General features: G+C 39.6%; 1 protein-coding gene across 1 annotated transcript in view; it reads right to left on the bottom strand.

The window, feature by feature from the left end:
• Ephrin (ephrin) overlaps positions 1-13051 on the bottom strand; it is an 86773-nt gene that overhangs the window by 14861 nt on the left and 58861 nt on the right. Inside the window, exons 2-4 of the mRNA XM_012281381.2 lie at positions 9368-9509; positions 7431-7734; positions 2966-3271 (exon numbers count right to left, since the gene is read on the bottom strand). Coding sequence (XP_012136771.1) covers positions 2966-3271; positions 7431-7734; positions 9368-9509 — 752 coding nt within the window. The remainder of the gene's footprint in view (positions 1-2965; positions 3272-7430; positions 7735-9367; positions 9510-13051) is intronic.

Here is a 13051-nt window from a genome sequence, read left to right as displayed (position 1 = left end):
TTTGTTATAAAAGTAACATTTGGAGAAGAATTTTTGGAGATACGAACAAAATATTTGTACTATTTTAACGTCACTCCCTACCTTAACATCTGAGCAATTTTTACACAAAATGAAGCTACTTGCAAGATAAAATGCAATATACCAAATCAAGAACGACAGGTTTCCAGTACAACAAAAAAATAAGAAAGAAAGTTATATTACTCTTGGAAAAATTGTTAGTGTATAAATATAAAGAGTAGACCTAATAAGTTGTTAAGAATAACCAAGCATTCCTATAAGGTATCGAATTGCTAGAAAGTAGTTAGAAAAAGTTGCTTCATTATAGAGCAGGAAACGCAGACATATCAGTGCAGAGGTTGCAATTTCAATTCAGAGTCCATTGCATAGGTGAGTAGTTCACTGTGAACTTTTTCTTTTCCGGTAAGCTTTGCTGCGCAAACAGAGCGAATTTCGTTCACGCGACAGAATTTTGTGCACGACTTTCACTACTATTGACTATTTTAGATCTATGGTGATGGTCCATTTTGTGTAACATCAGTGTAGGAAATGCTGGCATCCCATAAAATTTGGTTCACTATAGTGTGAGGGGTGTAGGATATCTTGTATTAGATATTTATAAATTCAAAAATTTCCAAATTTCTATATTCCCCAAATTCTCAGTGCCTTTTCTCAATTACCAAATCCTCAAATCCACAAATTTTCGAGTCCCTAAATCCCTGAATTTCTTAGTCTTCCAAACCTTCAACCCTTAATTTCCAAATTCCCAAATTGCTAAATCCTCAAATCCTCAAATTCCCAAATTACCAAATCCCCAAATTTCTAAATTCCCCAATTCTCCAACCCCCAACCCTCAATTTCCAAATTCCCAAATTCCCAAATATTCAAATCCCCAAATCCTCAAATTCCCAAATTACCAAATCCCCAAATTTCTAAATTCCCCAATCCTCCAACCCCCAACCCCCAATTTCCAAATTCCCAAATTCCCAAATATTCAAATCCCCAAATCCTCAAATTCCCAAATTACCAAATCCCCAAATCCTCAAATCCCCAAATCCTCAAATCCCCAAATCCTCAAATCCCCAAATCCTCAAATCCCCAAATCCTCAAATCCCCAAATTTCTAAATTCCCCAATCCTCCAACCCCCAACCCCCAATTTCCAAATTCCCAAATTCCCAAATATTCAAATCCCCAAATCCTCAAATTCCCAAATTCAAAAATTCCCCAATCAAGTCCCTAAATTCCTAAATCCTCCAATCCTCCAATCCTCCAACCCCCAACTCCCAACCTCCAACTACCAACCCCCAATTTCCAAATCCCCGAATTCCCAAATTTCAAAAAACCAACAAAAAGCACATGCATAGAAAGCTTCTCCGCCATCGCTAAATGAAAGATATTTGATCCACAGCACACGAGAACCGCAATTACGTAAAATCGTACAAAAGACTCTAATTATATTGCCGTGTTTTATATTACAAGTTCAGCAATTTACTGTAATTTCAGTGGGACACCCTTGGAACACGAATTCCCAGTCACTCCTCGATTTGAGCAACATGACTCCTTAATGACCGTTCTGATTATCGGTGTAGATGCAAATGTGTGCGCGTTCACGGCGCATTTTGAAGCGAAATTATCGTAGGTGTTGGAATAAGAAGAGCGAGCATCAACTCGTCGACGACAGATGGTCGTCGAGAGATCGTCGAATTAAATTCTTTGCTCTGTTTGAATGTTCCATCTGGCGGTTCCGCTAGAGGTGCCCCTTAATCTATGGAACTTTCCCTATATGGCATACTTTAACTTTTTCGTCATTTCGGCTTTCTTTAATTTCTTCGGTTTTTTTATCTGAGCAAACAATAAGAATTCAATTCTTATATTTACTATTTACTGTTTTCATATTTTAATATAATTTTCTCTTCTCTTAAACATAGTCTTCTTTGTGGCTTAAAATACAATTGCTAGTGAAGACACTAATAATGAATTAATTAAAAATTCTCAAAAGTTTTCAGCAGAAGAATTTTGCAAAAATTCATGAAAAAATTTAAATATTTAATCTATGAAATTGTCTAATAGATTAATCAATATTGAACTCTTTTGCACAAATGTTTTAATAAAAATAAAAATGTTCATAAAAAAATTTGAAGATAACAAAAGGTTAATACATGAATTACTTTCAAAGTGATAACAGATAACTAAGTACTTGAATAGTTCTTTCCTATATAATTTTCACGGTGTATCGCATAATAAACAAGGCAGTACTATCCATAATTTGGAAGCTCATTAAAATTTATTTGCCTGCTATTTACTTTATCCGGCTAAATGCGACCGAACGATAAGCCGAATGAATTACGTAAAATGATTGTTTGGCATGCAATGGACCATCACGTTCAACTACCTAACGGTAAAATAATGACTGGAGATCGACGACGTTCCGCTTTGCTTCGCATCTATGGATATTCCAAGCGTTCCAAGTTTGCGGTATTTAAAAGAATTTACATATGACAATTATGACATCCCCTCTTAACAAAAACCCTGAATACTAAATTTTTCTAGTTCGTGTGTTATTTAATTATAAACTAAAATATAATTATTAAAAATTGAATGACGATGGAGGAAAGAGACGTTGAAGAGTAAGAACCCCTGCTGTAAAGTGTGAAGGTTGACGTATCCGAATTCCATCACTCGTCCATAATCATAGACGTTTCCTAGATACCGATCTAATTCGCCGTCGATCACCGAGACACCGTTCTCTAGCACGATTAATTTCGACAGGACGCGACGACAAGAGAACCCGGCGCGAAGATAAAGGGACCAACAAGTGGTCGGGAATAAAGAAAGAAAGAAAGAAAGAATCATTGGCCGAGATAATGGTCGCGCGAGGAGCATCGAGAAACTTGTTTCGCGGCAAAGAGAGCAGGTGGCAAGAGGCAGTGGGCTGTGTATGTAAGTATATATGTACGGTATACGTACTGTTCTTCTTCTTCTGGCCGATCGGGGTCTTGGGCGGCGAGGAGGACGGCGGTCCATTGTGAATCGTAGGCTGATGCGGATGCGAGGGGTAGATGACCGGAGGGGGCACGTGGGACAGGGTCGGCGCCGCCGTGGCCGGTTGATGATGATCGTGATGATGATGAATGCTGCCCCCTGGGTAGAATCGATCTCCGCCCTTGAGGACGCTCGGTGGTGGCGGGGGTGGCAGTCCAGCGACTCCTCCACCCAAAACTGCGGTGCTGGTTGAGCTGCTGCTAGGCACGGTGCTGCTTGTCACGGTTACCGCTGCAAACACAAAGAGAAACAACGTTAATCCTTCAGGAATGATGTGTATACTTTTTTTCAACGTCTATGTACTTTGTAACCCACTGATTATATACAGATTAAATAGTAGGACGTCATCGTGTACTTTGCAATCAAGCTTATAGGGTATTCATAGGTTACATTATAATAATCCATTACTACGCCTGCGTACTTTTAGATGTTATATTTTATTTATGTATGTACGTTATAATGCGCTGCTATGTATTGTTTAAGTTAGTCTATTAGTACATCATGTATATAAAATACTAAATTCTACATAAATTAATCGATATTCATATATATTTTTTTTTTACTTATTATTGCATGAAATTCAACGTTACTATTGTTTAAGTTAGTCTATTAGTACATCATGTATGTACTTTATAATAAAATACTAAATTCTACATAAATTAATGGATATTCATATATATATTTTTTTTGACTTATCGTTGCATGAAATTCAACGTTATTATTGTTTAAGTTAGTCGTTTATTAGTACGCCATGTATGTACTTTATAATAAAATACTAAATTCTGCATAGATTAAAGAATATTCTTATTGTATATACTTTTTGGACTTGTTTGACGAAATTCAACGTTACTTCCACAATTAGTGAGGCATGTTTCGTACGCGACGTTAAGATGTCTTTATTTAAAAAAGTCTAAATTTCTAACAAGTTAATTTGCAAATCAACAAAATTCAAATAACAAAATTGCAAGTTTCGAAAACCACAAGCTTCTCCACATCTCAAATTCCACTCCGACAAGTTAACATTTTCTTCCCCGGTCTCATCGTGGTCAGGTTATGTTTCCAGATCCGCTATCGCTCTGTCGCGAGTATTGAATTTTAGCGTGTAATCTGACGGCGATTTTTGCGCTCGTCCACGAGCTGCGAGCAATTTCCAGTGCCTCGATTACTGTTGTTACGCGGCCCGCTCGACAACGATTCCAGTTGGCTGATTTAGGATAACGTTGCCACATCGTTCGATTTTAGTCCGGTTGGCCAAAGCACGCCGGTTTCGCGTAATTTCTAACGCGCGAAAATCGCGACCGCGTTGTCGAGCCGGCGGCCATAAACGGGTCGGTGGGACCCCACAGAATCGCCCAGTCGATTTCAATTATCGATGTATACGGACTGGACTCTCTCTGCGTTCTTCGGATCGAAACGTACGCGGTTATGATTGCGGTTGTTAAATTTTATTTAATCGCACCGTCGATCACTCGGTTACGCCATTCACGTGTGATCAGTAATAGAACTAAACTGTTATGGTTATAATTGTAAATAGCGTGTCGTAAAAAGTGGATCATTGAGGGCGCATCGAGAGGAACTTCTGTGTTAAGATGGGAAGCAATCGACAATTAATTAAAACGTTGCATTGTTAGATCATCCTTGAAGTTCACATATGTACATGTGTGACCATGTTGTCCAATAAAATTTTGCATTATAATCATACTAATACTTGTACAAAATTTTGTATAGCAATAAAAATGTAAAGACAGAAGTTAAAAATAGAAAAAAGTCATCAGCTTCTTTTATGAAGAATAGACTTATCTGCCTTCTCTTTGCTTATATGTGAAATTAATAATTTTTAATTCAGTAGAAAAACATCGACGATCAATTTGATATTTTTAGCAGCTAATTGCCGACGTAAACATCTTCGCTCCCAGCAAGAGATCTTCAGAAATTTTCCGCGAGATTAACATTTCTCGCGGTTCGCTGATAGTAATCGTGCACGAGACCAAGCAGGAGGATTTCGAGGACGAGAGTCCCGTGGAATCCTGATTGTCCGACCCCGAAGAGTTCAGAGTTCTTAGACTGCGAAATAGCTAGTCATTACGGCGCATGAATCGTCCCTTGGTACAAGAGTCGGCCCAGTGGCAGGAGGCAGAAGAAGAGGTGTTGGGAGGACGGTTGGAACGAATTAAGGAAAGAAGAGACCAGGTCATTGGCGTATAACTAGTTTGGGGCCTGGCTGGATTCGATCCCAAGAAAATATGGACTCATCTTGGAGAACCCTTGTGTGAACCATTTGTAAATTAGAAATTTGAAACTTTTGCAGGTTGGGGAAATTGTATGATTCTGGAAGTGCTTTGATTTTCAAGGTTTGATATTTGTTCAATGTTAAAAATTTGATTAGTGAAGTCTCAAATTTTCATGGATGTTAATTATTCAATTTTGATATGTTTAAATACTTGTATTTTCAAATTTTGATGTTATACTTTTAAAATTAGAGGGCTGCAAAACATTGAATTTCCACAATGTTGAAGTACTCTAATCTCTAAATTCCTAAGTCATCAAATTTCTTAATTTCAAAGTCTCTAAACCTTCAAGTCCCTAAATCTTTAAATCTCCAAGTCTCCACATTTGCAAATCCTCAAATGTCCATATTCCTAAATCTTTAAATCACCAAATCTCCTAATCTACTAATCCCAAAATCCACAAACCCCAAAATCCACAAACCCCAAAATCCACAAACCCCAAAATCCACGAATCCCAAAATCCACGAATCCCAAAATCCACAAACCCCAAAATCCACAAACCCTAAAATCCACAAATCCCAAAATCCTCAAATCCCAAAATCCACAAACCTCAAAATCCACAAACCCCAAAATCCACGAATCCCAAAATCCACGAATCCCAAAATCCACAAACCCCAAAATCCACAAACCCTAAAATCCACAAATCCCAAAATCCTCAAATCCCAAAATCCACAAACCTCAAAATTCACAAATCCCAAAATCCACAAACCCCAAAATCCACAAATTCCAAAATCCACAAATCCCCTAATCTACTAATCCCAAAATCCACAAACCCCAAAATCCACAAACCCCAAAATCCACAAACTCCAAAATCCTCAAATTTCCAAACATTAAATTCCCCAAATTTCCCAAAGTGAATCCTAGCGTACTCAAGTCCCTCCTCACCCAAAAATCCTAGTTACGCCACTGTAGCTTCAGCGAAATAGTGGAATTTATTGTGCGTTCTGTAACAGTGTCGGTCCCCCAACCGCAACAAATGGTGGCCGAGTAGGAATTATAATTGATAGGGACTATTTAGAAAGGGAGGATCAGCCCGGTGGTTTTGAACAGGGAACGAAGGGCGAAACAGCATGGAATGAGTTCAGAGGACCGACGCAGACCGTCTGTTGTTACGTGAGTTGTTCCTTTTTGTATAACTGATTACAGGATAATGAATTTATGACGCGGTCCTCCTACGATTCGTTTCTGGTGTGTTGTTCGACGAGATCGAGAACCTGCACGCTGGACCGACGCGAAACCGTGAAGGCTTTAAACGTGATTTACACGCGGAATGAAAAGGCGGTATCCTGTCCATAGACAACGTCTATAATTTCAGATTATGATAATCGGCCTGTTAGAAAATAGACCCTTATGCGCGAAATCGCTCCTCGTGCTGGGCGTCGTCTTCGAGGTGATTTAACTCTTTGTCAATTCTCAGGCGATATATTGACAGTATACAACGAGAATTTTGTAGTTGGAACACTTTCATAAACATCTAATAAATTTGTTGTTGGTTTGGACGATAATAAGGAGTAGTCTCGTTATATGGCCGTGTATTGTCCTATGTCGTCTGTCTTGTATTTTCCTATATTGTCTGTTTGGTATTGTACTATTTATATGTATATTTGTTACTTTGAACGACAGTAAGTAGTAGTCTCGTTATATGGCTCTATATTGTCCCATGTTCTCTGTCTTGTATTTTCCTATATTGTCTGTTTGGTATTGTACTATTTATATGTATACTTGTTACTTTGAACGACAATAAGTAGTAGTCTCGTTATATGGCCCTATATTGTCCCGTTGCTTTGTTAAGTACACAGACTATTATCTAAGAAAATCTGCCTAACTTCGAGTGAAGAATTGTGATACAGTTTCCGTGGCAATCAGATTGCATAGCTATCTTTAGTCGAACTGAAACATCGCGAACGTTAAAACACCGTGTAGTCCAGTTCCCAGAATAAACATTGTTATTCTTCGTCTAGTTTATCTCCATCTGCCAGGACTAATTTTACAATCGAACTTGACATGGAGAGCACTGTCGATTCGAATTGGGGCAACGTACGTTTAAATAAACACGATCATATACAACCGGGCATGTATGTTAGAAAACAAGGGATACTCACAGTTGTTGCGTGATGTCGCGGACGACGACGAGGTGTCAGCGTCGTTACTGCAGCACACCTTGAAGACAACCTTCATGTTGTCGCTGGCGCATCGTCCACCGACACGCAAATGGAGGTCGTCTTTGGACGAGGTGCTGATGAAGTAGTAATCGTGCCCTGGCTGGAACTCTAGGCCTCCAGGTTGCGGTGTGAACGGCCTGAAGGTGATCGTGATGTACATGGTCTTGTAAGGGTTATCGCAGATCGCTATCATCCGCGGAGTCGGATTCGTTATCCGACATGTTTCGTACTCTTCTTTAGACACCTGTAAATCACGCGATAGCTATAAACCTTTGTAACGTACAGATCACTCTGCTAACAAGTACTCTGATGTCCGGATATATGACCATCGCGGCTGTATATACGGAATCTGTCTGATCTTGTCTGACTCCAATTATTTTTCTCTTTCTGTTAAAAAATTGTTCATGTGACTCTGGAAGAAGACTCTACTGGTTACACTCACAAAATGTAGATATTACTTAAAATTTTGTCAAGTATTAAAACGATGATTAAACTTAACATAAAATATAGCAGTGAAAGCTAAAGCAGATATCATGAGAATATCATAGTTATAATTTTGATAGTCAATCACAGTAAGTTTATTTCAAAAACCAACTTTGTTATATACATTATAGTCATATTTTCAATTCAAACAGAATTATGAAAATTGTATAAAAACTTCTAACTACAACTGCAACCAACTCTTAATCTATAAATTTGAAATTCCCGCCAAAACCGTGCACACCTGCCCGAACCTGTCATAACCTCAAAATGAAATGCGTGACCGTTTAAAATTAGGGTTGCTCATAATAGAGTGGCAGGATATCCAGAGTATAGACTGCTAAGTTTCATAAAGGATACTAATCGCTGAATCACTACCGCGAAAGTTTTTCTACGTCCTTTGTAAGTTATAGCCGGTGGAAAGAGCTGATTCTTGTTCCTCGACTCGTCCCCCCAAGATACGGTCAACAAGGGGGGAAAAATATCTATTGTTAGGTTGAATCGCCAGGCGCTATCAAAACGATACCGAGAGGGAAGGACATTGAGGTGATTAGATCTCGGCGATGATTCGTTGCTGCTTGCGTCTGCTTCAGCCAATGGCATCGGAATCTACGATAAATGCGAAAGAATAGGGGAACTTTTCTCGACGTTGGCAACTATTTGATTTACGGACGAGACTTGTTTTTTGTTCCGAGTTGAATGTGATGCGATAATTCGAGGTGTTGAGGTTAGTTAACATGAAGGTTGGGTTAGTTAAGGTTTTATGAAGCTAGTTGAGAATAATTAAGATGAAGGTTAGGTTTGATGGATTTGGGGATTTAGGGATTTGGAGATTTAGTAATTTCAGGATTTAGGTTTTTGTTAACTAAGAAAAGATATTTAGAAATTTTAAGATTTGAGAGTTCAAAGATGAACTTTGGAAAAAATAGAAATTTATCAATTTATACTCTGTTTAATTAAAAGTGTAAAACTTTGAGGATATAATAACTTATTTAAAAGCCTAAAACCTTGATAAACCCAAAAATTTAAGGACCTATTTTGTTCAAAACTCGAGCCAAAGTCATGAATTTCACTTAACCATTGTACTATTCCTTCATGAATATTTTTCAAAGGGGATGAAATAATTTTCGAGCAACCCCCCGAGGGCAGCGCGGTGTCAAAAAGTTGGTTACAAAACGGAAGTCGGTCTTGGGGGTCCAACGCGAACGAGTTTCGAGTAGCGGCAGCTGTCTAAACAGCGCAGGACTCCCTTTGACAATTTTTTAGTTCTTATAATGGGTCGACAAGTCGTGTAACTAGATTTATCTGTTGAACAAGGAATACACACGGGATCGTGGCAAACTTTGATCGAGAGGAAGGTTCGAAATTTGTTGTAATTGAATAGAAAGTATACTAACGTTGTAGACGATATACTTCTCCATCTCCTTATTGAATGTCCCAGGTTGGTACACAGGACATATTATGTTCACTTGATCATACTCGAACGCTGCATTGTTCTTGTTCACGTCTATTATATGATCCGTGTTGTCTATTCGAAATCTGTAACAGAAAATAGTGCTCATTAGTGATGCTGTTTATATTCGTTAAATTAAAATATTTCATATATTATTCATATAATATTTCATATTATAAATTATTTCATTTGATAGAATAGTTAGGTAATTTTCTGCTATTTAATTCTCTATAAAATTGTCAATGAATGACGCTTCATTACTTGTTCCCACCTACAGAGCCCCAAACGCAGGGAATTACCAAACAGCCATTGTACATTGACGTACAATTAAAGTCTTATCAAATTTATCTCAATATTTACAATCTTAGAGTGGTACAATATCGAACTATTTTACTAATTGTACATTTAATGAACAGTCTTTGGAATTTCAAGCACTTGGACTCTGAACACTTAATAACACTAAAGGCTAAATTTATGAAACTCAAGAATTATGTGGTCCTGTTTCGCAGTCACAATCACCTAATTTACGTGGTCATTTTAATCAAACTTGAGGTCTCAAATTGATATGACAGAAGTGTTATTTCACAGTACATTAATGTCACCAAATTGTGCCAAGCTTTTGATGCTTCGAGATCGGACATTGTTTGTTATTGCTGGCAACTAGCCATTTTATATTAAGCATCTTAATAAATGGCGTATGCAGTAATTTTCATCAAGCTTCAAGGTTTTAAGTGACATAGAATGAGTGCTATTTTGATTCACTTTTATGTCATCGAACTGTATTAAATTTCAGATGTTTTCAAGTTGGTCGTTTGCTGGGACAGCAGCCATTTTGTTATAACGGCGTTAGAAAATGGCGTCGTCACTGTCTTCGTGTCTTAATTTTTAAATTAAAACATTCTATTCTATTTTAATAGAGTAAGTGTAATTTTCATGTTAACAAATCTTGTTAGACTTAATTGTTACTTTATAATATAACTATTGTATATTACTCAAGGTAATTCAATACTGCCTAAATTAGGGTTAGGCTTTATGAGTTCAGTAACTTGTACCAAAGTCACCAAAAGAGTTTAACTAGACCTCGTTATTCTTCAAACTCGAAATTAATAAAATGCAAGAGTCATTAGTATACTTTAATGTCATCAAGTGTATCCAGACTCAGTAAGTTCCAGCTGAAAACTCATTTCGTATTCCCGCCGATTCACGCTTCGTCACATTCATTCATCCAATCGCCGCAGCACGTATGTTCACATTCTCTCTCACAATGGAAGAAATTAATTCACGAACATCAACACCGCGAGCGGGCACATTAACATCCACATGTATCGCCGCGTGTACGATTCTCCGCGGGATATCACCGGTCTCTAGCACAATAGATTCGGGTGTTTCCGCGTATCGGAAACGAGGGTATCGGTGAAACATTCGCGAAATTCCGACGCCCCCGGAGGGTCCGTGGTTCCCTGCGGGTCCGTTGGTAGCCAGGTCAGGAAAGGGAGAAAAAGAAACGACGTCGGACTCGCCCTCGTAGGCACCCAATGTCAGATAGGTAGGCGCCCATGGTGTCGGGACCCCACGTAAGTGTATATACGTTCCGCACACACCCGTACTCGGACACAGGTGAGTCTGTGTATACAGGTTTACCTGTATTATGTGGCTTGCTTGATACTTGGCGAGGAACGAAAGGTCGGCGAATGAGTCGAAAGGAAAGTACAGAAGAAGAAGAAGAAGAAAAGGTAGAAGAAGCGGTGGAAGAAGGTGCAGAAGGTGGAGGACGGTTCCTATATAACCGGTTCTTACCAACAACGCTCACACAACGCCGATACACGTCCTCGTTGCACGGCGTACAGTAAAGTCTCCTGCTGTTCACACCGCCCTATTTCGGGGTCTACGAATCGGCGCGCGGACTATTTTCTTCCGTTTCTATGTATATGGACGCTCCACTTGTTTCGCCACGTATTTATTTTCCTTGCCACGCCGTACGTACCTACGTACAACGCGGCCACGAGTATATTTGTTCTGCGTTACATAAATTAGACGCGGCCGAGTGATGCGCACGGGAATGTTCAGACGCTGAAATACGGTTCCCATGTTTTCTTTACGCCAAAACAGACGGATCGCTCTTTTTCGCAATGCTCCATTTTTACTTCGCTTAGTTATGCTTGATATGCTACGTTGTTGTCTAGATTGAAAAGGAATCGACTCAGCCTGGAATTTCTGGTAGAATTTCATCTATTCTTCATCGTATACCTTTAGAATCAAAATTTCCTTTAACAATCACAATTATTGTATTTCTCAAGATTTGTAGTATCACATATTTTGATAGGTGTTTAGAAATTTAGTAGCTGCAATTTACTATTCAGACACATGTACACGCGTTGTGTATCAAGGTTCAAAAATTTAGAAATATTTACCTAATGAACCTAATCTGAGAGTACTGAATAAAAACCTAAGCCTAGACCTAAAAATATCTAAATTAACCTGAAAAATGAACTAAACCTAATGAGCCTAATGAACAGGTGTGACTACACCTGGTGCATCAAAATTACTTTTCAAAGAAGCCGTGATCCCTCGAGATTTCATGGTCCCATCAGTCGTTCGCGCGATTTCTCATCACACTATTCCAACTACAGTGCCCGTTATAATCAGCGGTGCTTAAAAAAAAGAGGAGGAATCCTTTACAAAGTTGAACGGTCTCCGTGGAAAGATACGTGAAGAAATTACAGGCAAGGGATTGTCAGAGATCTCTGGTTATTTAAATTTCCCTGGCCGCTTCCCACCGTTCCCTTATCTCCTCGGTTCCGTAAAGGAGCGTAGAACGAAAAAGGTAGGTACAAAGCGAATCTTTTCCTTCAAAACGAAACCTCCGGCAAATTTATACATCACAATTCACCGCGCATCGCGGCCATTAACGCGTCGACGACCGAGGAACATGACGGCCATGGTACATCAACCTCCGCGAGGAAACCGAGCTGCCCCGCTCGAAAGTACCAAAAGGAGCCACGCCGTGCTTTTATCGCGAGTAATTCGGGCCACGATCGTACGTATACGGTGTCTAATAAATTCGTGAATGGCCCGGCTGCGACTGAAATGTCCTATACACCCACGCGTGACGCACACCACATCGAAGAGCGGAGGGCGAGCGGGGGGCACACGTTCGTTTCCGATGGGCATGGTTGTGTGCACGCGTGCCTCGGTCCCGAGAGGTTGTTGGCGTTGGTTGCCCGCTTAGGGTGGGTACCGAGCCGACGAACCGACATGGGGGCACCGAGAGAGAGCGGATATTATCGCCAAACGTTAATTTGGTCGAGGCCCGGCCTACCTTCCAATTTTCGAGCCCTTACACGCCCACTTACGAGATTGTCCGTTAATGCTCCGAAACGTCGGGACGCGTTTTCGACGCCCGCGTTTTACCGCCACGAAGAACTTTACTGGCTCCACGTATGGCCGACGGACACATTTCGCTCCGAGACTTTTTCAATCCTTTACCCTACGTGCTTAACCCTTATGTGGACAACCCAAATGTTCGCCTGCACGATCTGGAATCTTAAATGTTCTCTGGCGATTCTATGTGTGACGAGTAAATGAGAATATGGTCCTCATTTTTAGGGACTCAGTTGGACTGGTGGGG

This window comes from Megachile rotundata, chromosome 12 (assembly GCF_050947335.1).
Source record: "Megachile rotundata isolate GNS110a chromosome 12, iyMegRotu1, whole genome shotgun sequence".
Classification (NCBI taxonomy): Eukaryota; Metazoa; Arthropoda; class Insecta; order Hymenoptera; family Megachilidae; genus Megachile; species Megachile rotundata.
The sequence above is the reverse complement of the archived record's forward strand: the minus strand, read 5'-3'. Positions and strand labels throughout refer to the sequence as shown.